The following is a 21299-nucleotide window of genomic DNA, read 5'->3' as shown; positions in this document are numbered from 1 at the left end:
GTTGAGATTCCACCATTGAACGGGCACTGCATTATTGAACAAGCCTCAAATAATCTGCCTATTTAAAAGAGTTTGAAAGGAGAAAGACGGGGCTTCATATAAAAAAAGCGATTCATTCAGAGAACAAACTATACCTCTCGCCAGTCGGACATCGCGAAACCTACAGGTGGCCCTGTCAACACGTGTCATTCTAGTTTTGTTGGTTTCTTATTTACCGCTGAAAAAATGGTGTTTACCTGATCGCTATGGCACAGCTTTCAGCGAACTTTTCTTTGACGTTTCCGATTGACGCTTGTTATGTTCAGCGGTTATTATCAACTTTGTCAACTACGGACCACAGTACGAGGCGAAGGACGCTAGCTTGGGGGATCCTAGACGTAACTGGTAATGCATCCGAAATGCTCCCACTCATGTCGACGGACTGTGACCGATTGGTTAGGTATAATTTCATCCAAGAAATAATGCAGAAAGGAAGGCCCAGAATTCGTAGTTTTAAAAGAAGTTTCGGAACTGAACGCGATTTCACAGACAGTACCGCTATATGTATTTGAATATACTTGCTATTCAGCTAAACTAGGTGATCACGCTACCTGAGAATGGGAACTGCTGACAAGCTGAAATCTGTTTCATTACCAAAGATCTGTTTTACATGGCCCAAAGGGTCCTTATTATACTGTCATGGAGGAGCAAAATTTTTCAGCGGGAACTTACGTGAGCATAAGTGAAGTATTACCCACCAACCGAATTTCTTTAAACCACGAAGCCGTAACACTATTTGACAAGAAAAAACGATACCACAGATTGATTACCTTTATTTGTGGCCATTGAGAGCAGATTTGGCACTTTAAAAAAATTATACATCTTATTTGAGGTAAAAACTTATTAGCATTGAAACAACTATAAGCAAAAGTTTCCTTCGGCCTGCATAAGAAAAACGACTATGACATTCGCGTTAAGTTAACCACGTTTCAGCAAGCACTACCAGCCAACACACCCAGCGTATCACAATTTTACTTCAAAGTTTGTGCGGTTAATTATCAAACTGATTACGCTGTAATCGAATATCTAGGGGGCGTAATCTGAGAACACGAGTGCCACCATCTGATGTACCCATCAACATGATAAAATCAACTTGAACTTTAAGTTAACGCGTCTGCGATCGGACACTGTCCTTTTAGTAAATGCGACTTTTAGTAAATGCGACCTTAAATTTCAGAGAGAAAAGTCATTGTACCAGGTCCGTCCATTAGTTCGACTACTCAGCGCACCACAAAAATAAAGATGAGCTTATGTATGTTCTATAGCTTATACTCGCAATAGGAGCGGCATGTCCCTCTCCTCCTTATACAGTGAATTTTCGCATGTCTCACAGCGCAATATTCAAGAACATGGGGACACTGTATGACAGGACCTCAAGCCCGTTCATGAAAGCCCTCCATTTCCTTTGTATACGAGCATTGCTTTAACACCAATAAAACGTGCTAATTTTGATTCCCACTCAACGAATTCTCGCCGACACGATGAAAAAGAGCTAACTTGCAAATTTCCTTTTGATATCCAGCTGTTTGTGCACTACGAGGCAGTCCTTAAACATCAGTCTCTGCGATCTGTGGAAACAAATTTTCGCTTTCGGCTTCTCTATTTTCCTTGCTGTTCTTAAGCTGTCTTGATTCTTCCATCTGTAATTGTAATGAACAAGAATTAAGTACACGTTGAAGTGAAGATCCTTAATATCGAGCGACATGCAAATGACCTTTTTTATTTTTATGCGGTGATATCCAGTGCTTACCTCCAGCCTTTTGGTTACTTGGGGTGCTCTCCTTGCCCTCCATATACGTACAAGAGCATCACTGCACAGCTGTGGTTGCTCCTCTTTATTCTTTATTTCGCCTGTTTAGTATGAAAAATTAAATCACTCTGCCACATCCGCAACAAACATTGTACTTTGTTTTGCCAGTTAGACCATGCAAACACCATCAAAGCACACAAAGTTCGGCATAAACAAATAATTTCCATCGAGTTTATGGACCATCATATAGTAGCTTTCACAGGAGAGAATGTGGAAGGTTTTGAACTATTTGCTTTAAAAAGTTATTTCCGTCTAATCCCAGGCTGTCTTCTGTACCCGCCCAAGTACGCACGCATTTGGTAATACGGGTCATGTAACCTGCCTTTCATGAGTGTGTTTATCCGAGGCCTCCTCTTATGTCTAGTTTTGTGCAATACCAACTCGTTCCCGTTTCGGCAGATTGTACTAGAAAGCCTGTTTATGTAGATAAAGTTGAACCACGTAGCCTGTGTGCTTTTGCACTTTTATAGTGTCACGTCGTAGTGACGGTAGAGAAAACAGTCTCAAAACTGTGTATGACGAAACTGGTTGTTTATTGGGCGAACCTGTGCCCACAAAAGCAAGCTACACTCAAAGCACAACGATAGCGGCGAACACAGTCGGCGATCGTCGAAAATCTGATCAGCGGCGAGACGCGTCGGCTTTTATACCTGAGTCATCGAAGGTTCCATATTAATCCATAGAGAAAGAAATTCAACAAGAGGGGACACTCGGCAAAATCTGCCAACAGGAAACACGTCACCCTACGTCACGCTATACTTTTGACACCGAACGTTAGCTGCCGCGAGCATCGAAAAAAAAGAAAGTGAACTTAAGTTAACAGGCATTGATTGATTTTTTAAATTCTTTCCCGCGAAAACTAAAACATTTTGCGTATAAATGAACTTAAGCTTTGCGACTTATTTTCCTTGCCTTACCTAGCCACAGGTCAGTGACGCGCCAGATACATGCGTCATCCGCCAGACACTCCCCCGAAGCCAGCGAGGGTGGCTGCGCGCGGGTTGAGCGCTCGCGCGCGGCGACCCGTCTGTCTCCTTCTTTTTTTCTTTTTTAAATGTAACCTGGTTTATTGGGCTCTCGGCGTATTCTTGCGTTCCTTCTGCACTGGGACAAGACACCACTGCACTATTGGACTACGGCAAGGTGAGAAATCTTGTTTCACAGTCTACGACGCAATTAGACTTACGGCACGGGACCGAGACTGAAGACGCAGTTAGCGAAAAACAGCTCGGCCATCCTGGCGCAGTTAATTTGAGTTAATGTATCGTGCTGAGACATATTTCCGACGCTTCCTATGAGACTATTGTAACTTATTTCGGTTTTTGAGCCACACTGGCCGCACAGGGCGCCATGTCGCAGTTAGCGAGAACTCAGCCGTGGTGTGTAGTCTAGTTCATCTTGCTAGGAGAAGTTTGTGCCGCTTTCTCTGACACCAGACATTACTGAAAAGTAATTTCGTTACTTTCTGGGGTACTTTTGAGGCACGCTGGCCGCACAGCGCGCTGTGACGCAGTTAGAGATAAGCAGCTCGGCCGTGGTGATAAAGTTTGGCGTGTAATGAATCTTAGAGGGACAAGTCTGTGACGTTTTTTGTGGCTCCGCAACAGCATATACTTTCTTTCGATACTCACGCCTGTTGAAAGCGCGATGGGCGATTGCCAAGAGTGATAACATGGGGTGTGCTGCTGGCGCCGGCAGAACGCGCGAACGACGAACATATCAGAAACTTGTAATTCGAAAATTACGTCTTCTAAAGGACTGAAAGAAAGCATTGCACCCACGCATTTGTCTTGAGTGCCTGTTGCGTCCGTCTCTGTGTATGTCGCGTACCGCCGCGTCGCCCAAGGCCAAGTTTTGGAAACGCGAAGTCGCTCGTGTATTTGTGCTGCCTAAGTGCAGGAATTAATGCCCGGAAATTGGGGAACGCTTGGAAACCAGATGTTTTCATATATGTTTGGGATGAGTCGGGTATTTTCTACGCCATGTATGTAAAAGCGAATTGCTTTTGTTTGTAATGCCGCCCATTCACCGCTTTCGCACGTTTCGCCTCGCAGTATTCCTATGTCTAAATACCAAAATGACTCATGCTTGTAACATGCAGTTACGTGCTTGCAAATGTAACATGCTTGTAATTTGCTTTTTTTTCAGCTGGTACCGTCCGGTGGAGCTTCATACAGGAACTACTGCCTTACCTGCTGGTGTCACAACGTTGGATGAACGCACAAAAAGCGCGGAACGAGCTTTTATATAGAGCAAAATATTTCCTCATTGCACAAAAAGTCTTGCGTCTACTTTGCGAAATTGCACGTGGCACAGATTCGATGGGACTTTACGAGATCGTTCGCAATCATTTTTACTAAATAATAAACCGATTCTGCACGAAGAGCAAAAAAAGGGGGGGAAAAAGGGGGGGGGGGTGCGCAGCCGGCGTGCTAGCTTGCGTTCAAAATACGCGCGCCCAAAACCGAAACCGGAAGTGATGCACGTGATCGACACCGACCGCTTGGCCCGCTGCAGTCAATTCGGCCGCTGGGCCCTATGGTAGTGTCCCCTCTTGTTGAATTCCTTTCTCTATGATTAATCCCTGATGCCCGCGTGTCTTCCAGAAAGTTCTAGACAGTTCGCGTCGGTCACACAATCAGATAACATAAGCGTCGGTGAAAACAGGCAACGAAAAGAAGCATCGATAACGTTCTAGAAACTTCCGATACAGGCGCGTCCTGCGCCGAGCGTTAACGTTTAACATTTGTTAGCCGGTGGAAAGCGGCCATCGGCGAAAGATAAACATGTATACGTGTCAAAAGCTCTGCTCCTGCAATACAAGGACTGCTTCTCGTCGTCGTCAAAAGTTCGACAAACCCCTGTCGCCAAGCACCGCATTATAACTGACGAATATGTCCGCCCACTCCGTCAGAGCCTGTACCGAGTTTCGGCGCGCGAACGCGAGGCCATAAGGCAACAAGTCGACGAAATGCTACGCGACGACATCATCCAGCCGTCCAAGAGTCCGTGGGCGTCCCCCGTGGTGTTAGTGAAGAACAAGGATGGAACCCTACGTTTCTGCGTCGATTATCGTCGCCTCAACAAGATCACGAAGAAGGACGTATACCCCGCACCTCCACCAGATGTCACGTAGCAGTGACGGTAGAGAAAATAGTCCCAAAACTGTGTATGACGAACCTGTGCCCACAAAAGCAAGCTACACTCAAAGCACAACGATAGCGGCGAACACAGTCGGCGATCGTCGAAAATCTGATCAGCGGCGAGACACGTCGGCCTTTATACCTGAGTCATCGAATGTTCCATATTAATCCCTGATGCCCGCGTGTCTTCCAGAAAGCTCTAGACAGTTCGCGTCGGTCACACAATCAGATAACATACGCGTCGGTGAAAACAGGCAACGAAAAGAAGCATCGATAACGTTCTAGAAACTTCCGATACAGGCGCGTCCTGCGCCGAGCGATAACGTTTAACATTTGTTAGCCGGTGGAAAGCGGCCATCGGCGAAAGATAAACATGTATACGTGTCAATAGGATGCTCCATGGTTCATCTTGCTCTTGTTTTATCCATTTACTATGCCTACAGCATACAAGGGGAATGTCTTTCTAGCAAAGGTGGCGTACTAGACGCCTAGCCTCCCACCTTAGCAGCCAGAAGGGCCAGCCAACCTCTTTTATAGTGGCCGGAAAAAGCGGTCGTTAAATGCCTGATTATAGAAGTGCTGAAGCTTGCATGTCTACTGCTCATGATTCAGATGAACTGCTGTCTGCTCTCTATATTTACCTATTTGCTACTATAACTTTATACGCCCCTTCGGTCATGTTAAGTTGCCAACTGAACGATGCAAAATGAACCTTTGAAACATTCCTTCCCTCTCTACCTTGCACTCATAATCGTGGCTTCAGTAATGCATATAAAAGCTAAATGCCTATAAACATAAAATAAGCGTACATAACTGCAACCGATGAAGTTACGGACCACTCAGGCGAGGTGGTTACATCGCGCAGAGCGGAGTTCAATTCTCCCAATATCTGACACAACTCAGAGCTTATTTGTATCCACACCTGGCGCATTTCCTTATGAATGAATAAGTACTTGCCCCTGTACATGTTCGAGCGGCAAAAGCTTTGATGAAGTTTGATTCAGTGTCATCTGCAACGGTGTGCTAGGCAGCGATACACAGAGATAAAACGTATCTATATAGTGGCAGCCCAGAGTTCATATCGCACCGACAACTGCACCTGGTGAAACTGCGAGTTTCTCGTACTAAAATGTTGTTATTGCTGGTTCTTTGCAGCAGTTAGTTTTGCAGGACCGTATCAAATCTCAGCTGATCTCCTTTCCTCGATGTTCTTGTTGTTTTACTGCCTCAGGTATTGCCTATTCGCAGTTACTTTCCCTACAAAAATAAAGCTTCCACACAGTGCGCACACTACTGAACTAGGCGCCAAGTCACCAGCCCATAAAGTGAGCCAATTATACTGCTGTAAATGGCACATAGCATTAGTTTTATATTTTGAAAACTGACTTATTAAAATGTTATCAGTAAATGATTTCCGGGAATTGAAATCCCTACTCTTGGCAGGAAAGTACTCAGTTATACTAAAGTCAGGACAGACGAAGCCAACAGCAGATATCATTTGTAGGCATCCTACAAAATATGAAACATTCATTTAAGGCTATATGTAATGTCGTTAGTTTGCTAATATACTCCGAAGGCCCATTATTGTTGGCAAAATCAGTTTTCATAAGTGCAAAGGTATAGCTGGGGTTCTAGTAAGATATGACAAAGCGCGTAATGGCATAAGCATTTCTAAAAGAAGGACACTGACGTAAGACAACAACAACTGAGCACTTTAAGAAAGTTCATGTGTTTAAAACACATTTGAAAGGTGAACAAGAATAATATAGCTAGCAAATAACAATTTTTGTCTTCAAGAAATGAAAAACTGTCTGTTTTAGCCATTTTTGCTAATTTTTAGTAGATTTTTGTAGTAGTTCATGCTGATCTCATTTCCTGAATACATATGCCTCCTTTATTGATACACTGCTGAGGTGGGCATGCCATTTGCTGTTTAGTAATAAATACTTTCATGGGAGGAACAGAGAATGCTGCTACCTGTTAAGGCGCTAAGGACCACTCCAAGAAATATTGTTGCCAGAATTGCAAAAGCGCTACTCCACAGGAGCGACAGACGGAAGAAGAAGAATGTCTCCTCTGATCTGAAAAAAATGTAAACAGCCCAAGAATGTGCTTGTTAAATAACCATCTGTTGATATTTTCGTTAATCGCTCCACTCGTTTTGATGTGAAGCTGTCTTTGTATTGTCAGACTTCTTTCAGACACCGCGATAAGATCTAAACATTTTCGACACGCAGAATAACCTAATGAAAAGTTTAGCGCACAAGCATTTTGTCCTTTGTGAGAGCGGAGAGCTAGAAAATTTATACGACCCTTGATTGCAACCTTTGAAAGAAAATTTGCAGCAGCGAGCAGGTAAAACAATTACTGATTCATCTTGGAAACGAATGAATTGATGTCTTTTCTAGGTGGTTCCCTTGGCTATTTACACTCACCTTCCACATTTTCAGGAGGTAATAGAAGAAAGCTAAGTTTCAACTCGGATACCCTTCACTACAGTAATTAGGGGGGGTTAGATTGTTGCCATACCTGGCTAACGCTTCCTTTCAGCCGCAAAATCACGTAATAACGACTAAGTAGAAACTGGTCTACGAAGTGTTCGGATGTGGTAAAGCACGACTACTAAGGTTGGGGAAGATCCCGGGCTGATCCAGCAATGCAGTGCCTCGAGTTGTCGTGCAACGAAAACCACTGCACAGTAAACGACAAACCAGGATGGTTCCACCAAATCAATTAGCGCAAAAGTTTTAGCTCATCAGTTGAGAAGTTCTCGCTTATTGTTTGTCCATCATGGAAATATTCAATGTGCACCGCACGTCTAGCATGAAACAATGGGATCAACTTTGCATTTCTTATGGTTATTGCTTCACTCCTTTTAAAAGGAGGTGAAATGTCACCTCATCATACGGTGCTTCGCAGCTTCATTTTAAAGACATACGGGTAGCACGGAATTTCATCTCCACCAGTTATCACCAGTTATGTTTACCACACATATGTCACAATTTCCGGCCCATTACAAAATTTCTGCCCTTCAAATGCACCAGTTTTTTGTCCGAATAGTTTCTCTTTGTTCGTATGTCTGTCTGTGAGGGACAATGCCCATTGTCCATTTCCACTGTCCATTTTTCTAAATCTAAGCGTAGGATGTGCGCGCAGAGTAAGGTACCATGCACAGTATGATATGAAGTTCCAAATTTGCAGCAGTGTCTGAAGTTCATGAGTGGCCAAGTCAGCGATCGTCTAGCCCCGAATCTATTCTATTCCAAGACCTTTGCCGCCAGTAAAGAAAGAGCTTCTTGACAGTCTTTCGTCATCTTTTACTTGTTAAATAAGGTTCGATGTCTCACTAGACGGTTTCCGTTGGCTAACGCACAATATATTCATATCTGTCTACTGGGAATTTGATTCCATCCCGTAACTCATGTAATGTCGAACGCGGTTTAGACACAGAAAGCCAAATTTTCCTTCGCCTTTTGTAAAATAGTAATATTAGCATTTTGGTTTTGCCGAGAATTACGCTTTCTAGCGTTTTGAACACTTCCTAGCTGGAGTGTCAGGTACAAAAATGTCAGTACACTTTGAAACAGCGAACATGTTTTTTTTAAATTCCTAAATATATCATGTGGCATTTCCTATAGACGTTGATAGGCTATTTGTTTCTCATTCGAACTTTAAAAGGCGCAGAGCCTCCTCTATGATAAGCGCAATAAAACAAAATAATGATTCTCCTCTATGATAAGAACAGTAAAACACAATAATGATAATACTCTTACGAAGCAGTATCCTGCAAAGATGTGATGTTCATGCCTTCCACGCGCAGACTGAGATTTCCTGGGCAGTGGTCAAGCGATACCGGCATCCTTTGTGGCCTCTTTCCACGAACCATCATATTCGCCGTGTGGCTGAGCTGATAAACGACCATGATGAGCGTCGCCACACCCGCACCCTGTAGGCAATACGAGGTTACTTCCCATTTTTCGCTTCTACAAAACGGCGAGCGCAAGTTGTAGCCGGAAGATTGTCTATATTAAACATAAGTATTTTCGTGCTAGCAGCTTGTCAAAATACTCGTTTATGCAAACAGAAGAAAATTGCGACATATCTCACCTATAATAACTGTTTGCCACCAGAGTTCTAATCCCTGCAGGTGCAGTCTCCAAAATGGCGCACGCAAAGATAGTCGCACGCCTAGATACTCATTCAAAACACAAATAATCATGACAATACTCGTGATAAAAATGTCTCGCATACATATTAAAACACTTATATGTGGATCTGTGCTTCAGCACTGAATATTGTGTGTAAATAATTTCAGTTAAGTGAGCTCGGAAATATAAGGCACAGGGTTCGTTGTTGCTGTCAATATGCATTCATGTAACAGGTTCCCTCCTTGATATATCTTTCGCCATGTTTTACGGCAGTCATATTTTTCAAGTGGATAGATAGATGCTTTTCAAGCACGCTAGACATGAAATGGTTGACCACCTCATTTAACACAGCAAGCGGGGCGAGTTGGTAACCGAACATGTTTCTTAGGGGTGGGCAGCGCTACCCGGACGAAGGACAGAGGAAGAGACGATACGAGCGCTGACTGAGTTGTCAGTCAGTGCTCGTATCGTCTGTTCCTCTGTCCTTCGTCCGGGTAGCGCTGCCTAGAGCACTGCAGGGGACGATTTTTTCAGCCCGGGCCCGGCTCGGGCCCGTTGGCCTGCCCACTGGAGCCCGACCAAAAGTTTGATGGCTAGACCCGGGCCCGGAAATAATCTACGTTACCCACCCCGCCCGGCCCGCCACTCCTTTACCTTATGCCCGAGCCCGGCCCGAGCCCGGCTCGAAACCAGCCCGAACTCAGCCCGAGACCGAAAAACACGTGTTTTGTAGAGTCGAGAAGCGCGAGGATAACTCGCTGCACGTTACATAAACACCACCCGAAAGACTGAGCCCGGCCTGGGCCCGCGTCCAAATACCCGAGCCCGGCCAGGGCCCGGGTCAAAAAGCACATGTCGTGCCCGAGCCCGGCCCGCGCCCGTGAAAAAAACTGCTCTACTCGGACCAGCCCACGGGCCGGGTCGGGCCCGGGCTTTCGGGTAAGCCCGAGCCCGTGCAGTGCTCTAGCGCTGCCCACCCCTAAGAAACATCACCACCTCATATCTCACGCTACTGCACAATAATAAAACTTGGCAAAACTAACTGAAGAGTAGGGCATATTCAAAATGCATAGAGATCTGGCAACCCAGGCCGCATCCGCCATCTTAACCAAGGCGCAGTTGGGAAACGCCCATGAAGGCAGTTGTATGTAGTGTGGCCTTGTGTGGTTAGGTGGTCATTGTCATGTGACTATTCAGGACTCTTAAAATTCAGCAGTCACCTTCATCATCGAGCGATTAATTAAGAGCGAAATTCACTGCGCTTGCACGAATCAACAACAACACGGCCGGTGGTCTCGGCACACATGGATATTCGTCCGGGCGGTATTATGAGGAGGCACACTGCTTTAAAACTAAAACCATCACCCAGCCTCTTCTCGCTGCGGTGTGCTTTTGAAACCAGTGTTAAGTACCCTCACCAATGCTCATACGCTCTCAAACTTTCGTTGTGACATGCTTGCTTAAGTTTGTTTCAATCTACATTACTTTGGTTTCTACAGGAATACAGAGGAAGCGTTCAAATAAAAAAAACCATTTTATGAGAACAGTTTTGCTGATCGCGTTGTTTGCTAATGTTGCTCGAAAAAGCTTAGCTGGAGTATCATACCAAAAAAAAATCAACGCCCCTTCCACACCCTGAGGATGGTCCAACAGCAACGCTGTGTTAGGTACACCATGCGAGTGAAACTTCGCTAGCAGTCTATACAGTAAATATTTTGTTTCATCATTCTTTCACCTCATTTTCGCTTTTGCGTGCTTCGTCCGGGGACCATGCTTCAAAAAAAGGTACGGCGTGCCGCGTCAGGCCGGCTGCAGTGTGAGCGAGTGTCCGAGCCGTATTTGCATTCGCGGCCGTTTGGCTGGCCTGAAGGGCGCTACTACTACTACGGCGTTCCTAGCGCATTGCAGGGGGACGCGTAGGCATCCACGGGCGACGGCGTTCCCAGCGCATTCCTCACGTTTTTTTAGAGCGAAGCTGTTCAAGGCTAGTCCCCTAGAATCGTGTCCACGTGTAGAGAAAAAACTATGATGATCAGCATTCCGGCTCCATGTGCGTGACGGTTTGGCTTCATGTGCGTGGTGGTTTCCCCCAGTGGATATGCGAATATGAACCAGGGACAAGTAGAAAGAAAGGAAGGACGGAAAGAAAGAAAAAAGGTAAGAAAGAAATCACGTGTGGCTCATACCCGCGTTGATATGTGGGTATGAGCCACCGAGAGCAGGAGCGGGAGAGATCTCACAGGATCCTGACGCTGTCGTGCAGTGTGCCGCGGCTATGTACGCAGTGGCTCATACGCTACCCTATGACGATGAGGCAGACTTTGCGCAGCAAACGCACTACTTGGCCATCGCGCCGGGCGAAAACAAGACGCCGGTGTCCTTGCTCTTTGACGAACATGCCGACAACACTCAATATATTCCATAATGATAACATATTGTTACGCAGGAAGACGCAGACAAAAAGCTATATACAAGTATATTTACAAAGAAATCCATCGCACTTGCACAAGAGGCAACAGCCCGCACAAGCCTGTAATCTTCGTCGTCGTCTTCACACTGCTCGCTTCATCATGGGAAATGCTGTTCTGTGGGAATATAAATGGACTATAGCAATATATACTACAGCAGACCCACTATAGTCAGTTTCGCTGGCTTCCATCTTCACAGTAGTGGAAGGGCTTTGAATTTTATGTGACGTTCTCAGAGGAGAGTCCTTGACCAAAGCTCCGTATATACAACCAACGCTAACGCGAACTCCTCTCACACCCCACTTCTCTGTTGACCAAATTTTTTCCTACACCACCGTTGGTTGGCGCGCCTCACGCTTTCCCACTGCAACGCCAGTATTGGACAGCGCGACTTGTGTCAACTCCACTCCCCCTTCTCATTTTCATCTGCACCCTCTCAAAGAGTTCTCACTGTGGGAAAGGGGTCACTTTAGCCCCTTTCCTCCTGTTGAGGTCTTTTCTCTCTCCTCTCCTTTTAGGTCACGCGGTCCCTCTTAAAGCGAAGCCCGACAACGTCGGCACAGGGTCTGCATAAAGAGCTTCGCCGTAAAAATAAAAGTGTTCCGAAAACGAACAAAAAAATGAAAACACGAAACCTTTGAAACTATGCCACAAACCACGTGACATTCAAGCAGTTGCCGTGTGAACTGGACATTGTTCATGGCTAAGCACCTTTTAAAGCGCAGCACTTAGGTGTACGTTCCTGCCTTCAGCCTAGGCGTCCCTCGCCGTAACCGAGCGACCGAGCACAGCGAAGGATGAAAGAGCGAATGCGGAGTACAGCGGGGGATGAAAGACGGCGCTAGCGAAGAGAGCGCAAAGAGGAAAGCGGAAGAGGAGGGTGCAGTGGAACCATGAGGTGATAAGCGTAAGGAGGAGGAGGGTATGGCGAAAGCATGGGAAGAAAAGCGGAGGGCCGCACAAGACGTGTTCTGCGGCGAAGACCGCTACAAGATGGCGCCAGAGTAGTGCGCCGTCGTCTGCTCACCGATGGCCCCATCGACAAGGCATGCGGTGAGCGCGTTAACCGATACCACATACAGTAATACGCTGTTAACTAGAAGTAATGAAAAGTGGAAAAAATTTCGATATCAGCAGAGTTTCGAGATACCCGAATCCACGAAAATATAAAGGGCTGGGTATTTACCGGACATTTGGCACAGGTGCAACGCGGTTTCAATAATTCGGGTCGGCGCCAGTTGATTCTCGACCCATTTATTTTCCACAAATGAAACTTGTAATGCTGGTCTGCTTGGTAGCTGAGTCGCCACCGCCCTGCTCAGTAACGTGACCACCGCCACGCACAACAGCTGCCTCCGAGCACCGGGCATCGAGGCACTGCCGTGCGTGGCTGGTGTGTTTACAAGTGGCGGCGCGCTCGCCTCTGGCCGACGATACACTTTCTGGCACTCTTTGCGCACGTCAGTGGTCGTAGCGACAGTCCGCCCACGTAATCAGTGGGATCAGCCGGCCGATAACTGTAGATGAGGGTGAAGTAAAATCAAGCAAAAGGCTTTGGGGCAAAATTGCAGGTCTGGGTCGGTATTTTGTAGCCATGCGTTTTGATTTATTCTATGCTAGTTTTACCGTCCAGCGCTCACGGCCGGCTAAGTCCTGTTGATAACGTGAGCGGACCGTCACATCTGACCGCTGACCAAGTGCGAAAAGCATGAAAAGGCATTAGCATAGGAAAAGGAATTGTTACAAAATACCGGCCCTGGTTCACTTTTTTGGCGATACCACAGCTGCGCAAAAAAAGTACAAAAAATGTTTCGGTACTGTCATTTTTAACAGCATTTTTGCAGTCTAGGTTTCGAGACATCCGGAGTTCGATGCAGTGGCGTTTCGAGATAAGGGGTGAAAACTCTATAGACTTGACACCGTGCCAGGGAAAACACTCGACTTATCCGATAATTCGATATATCAGAGTTTAAGTTAACGAGGGCTTACTGTATATGGAAACAAAGCGCTGCATGGGTGGAGCTCTGTTGGCGGCGGCTGCTGTGAATCGCGCCCACGCGTCACCCACGCGATGCCTCTCGCGATCTCCCGATTACCGACGCAGTCGCGCCCCACACTTCGCTCCGTTGGCAACATCCCGCACGAAAACACGTATAGAGCTGCGCTCATGTTTCGTCTTAGGGTGTATCGTAATCGTTGGTGAATTTTATTTCTGCTGCCTGTAATTGTATTTTGTTTGGTCTTTCTGCGGAGACGACTTGGTACACGCCCTGCGCTTCTGGCTCTGTATTCCAGTACAGGTAGTGATTGGCAGTTAACTAGGAGACAGTGTAATTCGAACCCTATTTTTCAGTATGCGGAGGGAAATGAAATAATGGGGGTATTTGGAAATGTTCTAGTTAACTTTTCTTCTTATATAAGATTTTAAAACGCGTGCGGTTTAACTGAAAGATACTTTCAGGATAATTTGGGCATGGACTTCCCGACCTGGGGTAACCGGCACTACGGATACTGCTGAGCAACGGTGCTCCCAGGAGCAAATAAAAGGTCACCAGGCAGCGTGTTTGCGTAGGCGTGTTTTGTACGGGAGCATGGGTGGTGACATTGTGTCTCCCATGCATTTGACCGCACAAGTTTGCCGTTCGGTGCCGCAACAGCCTGAAAAACACCAAGGACTGACAGGCACCTGTGAAATTCTACATATTTATAGGTAGTTAGTGCACAAATGAAAGGACACAAGTCCGGACTCCTACTCTCGTTGGCAATTACATCGGGCCTTGTTCGTTCGCGCATACCAATTCATTTAACGTTTTCACATGCGAAATTTTTATTCGTCTCGCGCAGCCAGTCTCACGGGTGCAAAGAGTGGTGTGATGTGATTCGATATCACTGCATGTTAAAAACTCAAACGAAGGAAGAGGCAAAGCATTAGTTAAAGACAAAAAAAAAAAACGCTAGAAGAAACCCGCATAGAAAACCGCCTCACAAGTACGAAAACACGTGATTTTACCATCTCGGCACGGGACACAACGACTATGACATCCCTGAGGCGTCTGAACCCATGATGAAATTATATCCCTGTCACTTAGGCACTTTGGAGCTCTCTCCAGTCCAATCAGAATTTCTTGCTTCTACACGTGCACTTTCGACCACGATCATCCACGTTCCAAGTGCAGCAGATCGGGATCGTAGGCTGTCCTCTGCACCGTAATCCTGAGTGAGCTCAACCAACAAAATCTGGATTTCGGAGGTGTGCAACATTTACTATTTTTGATCGCGAACGAAAATGTAATCCGTATCGGGCTTGGTATACCGGTATTAAAGAACGACCGAGAGCTAATGTGTTTCAAACCGCCGCGCCCTTCTCTCGCAACACAACTCGCGGAGTCATGATTTCACATAGCATGGTCCGCATTCTTTTTAGAAATGGGCCATCAAATCATACGCTTGAGCTAACGCAGCGTGCTACTACAGATATGACATACCAAGCGCGTGCTGTCAAAGAAACACGAGAAATCACAATGTGCTGCGCACGCGCATATAACCCGAGGCTCAAAGCATCACTCGGAGAATGTCGAAGTAGAGCGGCAGGGATCTCCTCGTCGTCGCGAGGAAACTGTGGTGATTGAGCTACAAGGTGAAGAAGCAATGCCGTCGCGAATAATAGCAAGCGATAAGGAAAAGAGTTAACTTTTGCATTCCGATTTACTTGATTCTGAGGGCGGAGGTCATCCATGGCTGTGTGCTTTCCTTTTGATACCATTTGCCCAGGAAGCTGTAGAACTTGACAGGTGGCTGCAAGCCCCGCATGTTTTTGTCACTGTTGTGGCAGTCCACCACGCAACAGTAACGGTTACCTTGGCCCCATGGCTACCAGACCGCCGAACCATCGCGAAACAACTGCGATGCGAGGAGCCATTTCGCAAAATTCGGGGGCATCGCGAGCGCCTCACGTTGTGGGCGAACTGGTGCATGGTGACGCGGCTTGGGGGAAGCAGTGGTGCTGGCGTTTGTCGGCAAACTTGAGTTTAGGAGCGCTATTGTGGCACGAGTCATGAGGCAATCACGTTAGCTTTGCTTGATTTCACCTCTTGTCAGAGTCTCATTTATGCACCCCGTTTCACTAGAATCCCTCCCGGGCAATATATGAATACAAAGTGAAGGATATTTTTGTTTGTCCCGATAGCTGATGTAGAGTTTACCTTGATTGTACAAAACTGGCTGCCATAAAAAAAGGCATACGTACCTTGGAGTGTACGAAGGGAAATAAAACACCAAGGAGACACAATCCAACGAACGGTGCCGTCAAGCCGGTACTGACCATCAAAAATATCTGCGAAGAAATGAGTCTGTAGCTATTGCACGAAACAATCTCCCGACAATCCTATTAGGGTACATTACGGCGGAGTGCTCTATGCGCGTAAAGTATTAAATCGATCTGTACTCTTGTATTAACAGCACAAAAAAATAAAGCATGCTATCATTCAAGAACGTAGTTATCCGTATTTCATAAGGAAAAACATTGCCTTTTTGTGCACTTGTTACTGACGACCTTGACGCAAAAGCACCTGACACAAGTTATGAAGTCACCATATCCATCAAAAAGCCCTCAATAGGCGCTGGAATTTCTTCAGTACATGTTGTCCGAAAAATTCTTTAAATAAAATGTCTGCTTTCTTTCGTAGACATGATACATTTTGGGTTAAACCAAGAATAGACAGAATATTCTCTGAACAAGTGCGCTAATTTTTTAAAACCTACTTATTCCGTTTCACATACAATGTACAAGTGACGCAACAATAATAATTTCACTCTACAAGGCACTGCAGAAGTAACATATTTAGAGGCTTTCCGCACTCATATTTTCTTATTGAGTGTATAGCCGGATTGTCGCACTCTACATTTTTTGCATTAACTAATCTCGTTTAGTCTATATACATGCGCAGAATTATGCTTACAACTGCTTCTTTAGTTCGGAGCTTATAAATAGCAATACTGAGAGGCCTCGTCAAAGCCAATAAATACTCTCTTATGACGCCCCGTATATTTCCAGGGAAACTCAGTTTTGATCTGAAGTTTTTATGGATTGGTTATTTACAAATGGGCAGTCGTAGATGATTGGGTACACGCAGCAAAAGAAGAAAACGACATTGTTTTTACCGTTGTTATTGATCCCATGTACAGGCATACGGTGCTGTATACTGTCATTACAGCTCCTAAAGTCATAGCTGCAAAAATAATAACGCAAGTTATTCTAGAAAGTGTTAGTGGATTGGATTTAGTCACCTCGATTGATTAATTTCTAGCAACTTTTTAATGAACACGCTCAGAATATTTCTGAATCTCACTCAAGGATCCAAATATATAGTTAGCTGCCTCTTTAAAAGACGTTCAAACCATTCTTCTAGATGGATGCACTTTAGTTCACGATGTGCATTGAAACATAGAATGTTGCCATTCTTTAATAATTGCTACCTAATGCCGTAACCAAAATCCCGGGAATAATTCTGAAACTGTTCCAAAGAAACTGTCTATAAGACATTGCACACGCGGTAACAACTAAGGCAAATCAACACGCAGTAAATGAAGAAATCATCATTATGTATTTTATATGGTACTGAGAGCAATAAAGGTGACAGTACAAATTCAGAAATAAATTGTGTAAACATCCGAAAGGCCCAACTAATCATACTAAAAAACACCTGAAAATACCACTGATGGCAGCCGAATACGCATGCGGTGCTCGACGATGGCTGTCAATCTCCAGATATTCCTGGATGTTTACGTACGTCTATTTATACCCTTGCCATTGGAGTGTTAGCCAGTGACACTCATGGTATGGCTATGGATGTGGAGAACTGTTGAAATGCACGTGTCACGTAATACTTGATGTTAACAACAGGCAAATTCCCGTGTGCTATTTCAAGAATCAAGGCTGCCGCAGTCGATACATCATTAACGAGAATACGAGAACAGACCGCCTAGATCTATGTTACTAACCACAGGAAGCAAGCCTCTAATGTGGCCAAGGAAAGCTTGAAAAAAATGTGCCATATTCCAAATTCGACTGCATGGTATAAATAGAGGTGCTGAATTAATGTACAATAAAAAGGAAATATATACTAAAGGAAAAAAATCAACAGCCCTTCCCTGTCGAGAAAATGGGGGTAAGCGAAGGTTGTCGTGTGTATATCTGACCTACTACTTTCCCGTAGTTACGAGGCGTGCGCCACCATTGTCGGGTTCATCGATAGCAAGACGACGCAGTCGCAGGCACTGTACCCTAAACTCAGGTTCGGCGGCTCTCCGCTGACGTTTGGCTTCAACATTGCGCTTCCACAAAACGGGGTCTGCGGCTCTTGACTGAAGTTTGGCCTCGGCTTAGAGGCCTTCACGCTAGAATCGGCACGTCAACGACGAGCCCTTTCCCGACCGAGTTTGGTGCGCCGTTGCAAAAACGCAGCCTGCTCCTCAGCGGAACACACCATGCGGGGCCTTCGCATCCGGCCGCTGAGAGTGATCTGAGGCGAGGGAAGCCCGGCAGAGTGCTCGCCGACCCCTTTTCTTTCCTTTCCCTCCCCGCGACCGACCAAAAGACACTGATTGGTCGCGCGCGTTACATAATCCGGCGCCGGCTCACTTTCCTCGCACCTGCCATACTCTGGGAGCAGCCGAGTTTTTTAGCGTGACACCACCACCACCACCACACTTGTGATACAGTACAAGCTTCGCTTGAAAAAAGGAAGCAGAGAGCCGACAACTTTGGTACATATGTGACACGAACGCACAATCTTTTCCTAACGGGGGCGGTGACCTACCAATCGATCTATGGCTACGGCTCTCTGCACTCCCGCTTCTCTATGCATTTATGCGTGAGCACTAGGAGTGTCGAAGTGGAAAAAAAAACTGTATGTGCGTGAAGTGTGGGAAGCACTCACGTGGTAGCGGTAGAGAGGGAATGGGAGAGATTAGAAGAGCGTGTATGTGTGTATGCATATACTGTATATAGCGCAACTAATAGGGGTCTGCTCTGGACTGGCGTCAGTTGCACTTCCCTCCTCGCATAGGCAGGACCTCTGTCAGGTGAGCACCTGAACAACACTTTGCATTGTGGGGAATGCGGTGCACGTTATGGATCCGAGATGTCAAAGAGATGTGACTAATTCTACTGGATTTGTCTGGCAGTTAAAACTACAACACCCCCGAATTCTTGTAAGGAACATGTCTATAATCTAGCCCTTTGAGTGATGGTACGAGCATTTCAAAACTAGGCCGCTCGGTAGGTAGGTAGGTAGGTAGGTAGGTAGGTAGGTAGGTAGGTAGGTAGGTAGGTAGGTATAACTTCATTCGGCAAAAGTTTCGTTCAAGGGGGGAGATAGTCTGTCAGGTCGTGCCTGCCAGCCACCTCCCCGGCTCTGTCCACGGCAGACAGCTGATCCTCCAGGCTGGTCCCGGCGAGGATGTTATTCCATGCCCAGGATGAGTGAGCCCCCATTAGATAGTCGAGGTTGCGGGGGGGGGGGGGGGGGGCTAGATCTCGTCCAGCTTTCACTTAGTGACAAGCCAAGTAAGTGCATAGGTTCGTGCCTTACATCCTTTCCTCTCGGAACTCCTGCACGTACGCACTTTCCCAACATTCATTTTGACGGGGTTTTGTCTTGAGCAAGTTGCTGTCTAAATAAAGAATTTTGTTTCTAGAGAGGCCCCATGATCCGCATTTCGCTTTATTCAAGTTAGCTGAAAATTCAATATAATATATTTAGATTTCGCAAAACAGCGTCATCGAATAGAAAGTAGTTTTTATTGCGCTACAAATCAAACTAGTCATTCCACGCATATTTTTTTCCTGCAAAATTGACACAAGTATTATTGTTACAGATGAGGTCGGTATGTTTACAGCACCAACAAATCGGCGTAGAGATGAGACGCAGGTAGTGAGGCTTCTTCTACTCCGCGCGGATTATTTTTAATCTCCTGGTTTCGGGCTCCACCACACGGCTAACAGCTTCCTCTGGCGTTGAAGAAACTCGCATGCGAGGGAAGTAATCACACAGGCGGTGCTTCATCCAGGAACTCTATGATGGCATTGCTTCCCGCGGTCCACGTGAACCACTTGCACCTTTCGCGACCGACAAGTAGCGGAGGTAAGTTTTGTTACACGCAGTTGGTCGTCCCTTAATCGGTTGAGTATAACGATAAAGTATTTCGATTTAACCTATGCTTTCAGGTTTCATATTACGTTGTCTTTTTTTTCTGTTGCATTCTTTTGACACTTTAACCTGTCGGTTTTTTATATTATCGTTTTGTGTGCACGGCTGAGTGATTTCAACACTCTTTATGCATTCACGTATTGTGATTTTCTAAAAGATTCCTGGTGAATAAACTGATAAAACAGGCCGGCTTCTTCCCAATAACGATAGCTTGACACTGGTTAAACATAAGATGCTAAAGTAACACTTACCAATGGCCCGTGTAATCCACAGAACGTGCACTTCAGCACTCTTATAGCGAGGAGCAATTACGTCGACATATAAAATGGCAGCTTGAGAATTAATCGCCGACGACACAGTGCTAGAGAGAGAAAAAAATATTTGTAAACAAGTTTAGCAGAGGTCACTCTTATACGAGTGCCAAACACTTGTTATCGTGACAATGGGTATATGTGCAGATTACATAATCTGTGGGAACTCATGATATTCAACAACAGTACAATCAACTCCTCTTTGGGACAATGGCTCGTCTGAGGCATCTTCCTTATGAAATAATTTTTTATCAATCAAGCTCAACCTCTAGTAGAAAGGTTTTACAGGAATGCTGTTAGCCTCTAGTTGGTCGGAATGTTTCATTGCGTGCTCACCCAAGAAAAAGCAGCTGGAAAACGGGTTTGTGTTTGAGTTCCCGCGTAACAGAATTATGTTTTCTCGTACATTCGAAATACAATCCGCTGCTATCGTTTCTCCAGGTTTTGTGTAAGTCGTACTTCAGGAATGTTGTGGCGCATATTACTTTGACAAGTTCAATTAGTTCAATGACGCACTTGCGTTAGCCGGAGGGCCTACAGGAATGAGGTTGTATGCTGTGCTAACGGTACCGCCACCTATCCGACGCGGCCACGCAGAAAGGCATCAAACGGCAGCCGATTAACATTAAACTGATTAGGACTAACCAGGTTTAAGTAAGGTTATTAGGAATACAAGCCTAATTAGGATTCATCATGTTTACATTGCTCAAGCCAAATGAAAATTAATAATGGCAATGAATTTCAGTGGGCTTCACTGCAACACCGAACGTGGAAAGCCAGCTTACAAAGACCAAGCTTACACCGATCCCCTTAAAGTCGGCTTCAATTTTAAACAGAAATGCAATGCTGGGAAGTCGTTTTTTCCAGTGGCAAATCTTATGTTAAAATGTGAAGACCCTAGCACCTTTTTTATTATTTTAATAATTGTTAACCCTAGGTGGCCAAAATTGATCCGCAGCCCTGCACTATGATGTGCCTCATAATCACAACTGGTTTGGCAGGTCAAACCCCAGAAAGAAGAAGAATTTTATTATTTGTTTGCTATTGGGCCCCGACGCGCGCGCTTGTCCAAAACGCATAAGGCAGGCGAAGTCTCAATTTGACCTGCCGAGAATGCGAGCGCCATCTGGATTGCATTTTCGCAAGTAAATTACCCGAGCGTGCCGCTGT

At 45.6% G+C, this 21299-nt stretch overlaps 1 protein-coding gene across 1 annotated transcript in view; it reads right to left on the bottom strand.

The window, feature by feature from the left end:
- Positions 1-1362: 1362 nt before the first annotated feature.
- Positions 1363-21299, bottom strand: part of LOC125947377 (sodium-coupled monocarboxylate transporter 1-like) — a 452303-nt gene continuing 432366 nt past the window's right edge. The window contains exons 4-10 of the mRNA XM_049671972.1: positions 20070-20179; positions 16769-16836; positions 15855-15941; positions 8766-8938; positions 6970-7073; positions 1790-1890; positions 1363-1679 (exon numbers count right to left, since the gene is read on the bottom strand). Of these exons, the coding sequence (XP_049527929.1) occupies positions 1587-1679; positions 1790-1890; positions 6970-7073; positions 8766-8938; positions 15855-15941; positions 16769-16836; positions 20070-20179 (736 nt within the window). The 3' untranslated portion in view covers positions 1363-1586. The remainder of the gene's footprint in view (positions 1680-1789; positions 1891-6969; positions 7074-8765; positions 8939-15854; positions 15942-16768; positions 16837-20069; positions 20180-21299) is intronic.

The sequence above is a fragment of the Dermacentor silvarum genome, chromosome 8 (assembly GCF_013339745.2).
Source record: "Dermacentor silvarum isolate Dsil-2018 chromosome 8, BIME_Dsil_1.4, whole genome shotgun sequence".
Lineage (NCBI taxonomy): Eukaryota > Metazoa > Arthropoda > Arachnida > Ixodida > Ixodidae > Dermacentor > Dermacentor silvarum.
The sequence above is the reverse complement of the archived record's forward strand: the minus strand, read 5'-3'. Positions and strand labels throughout refer to the sequence as shown.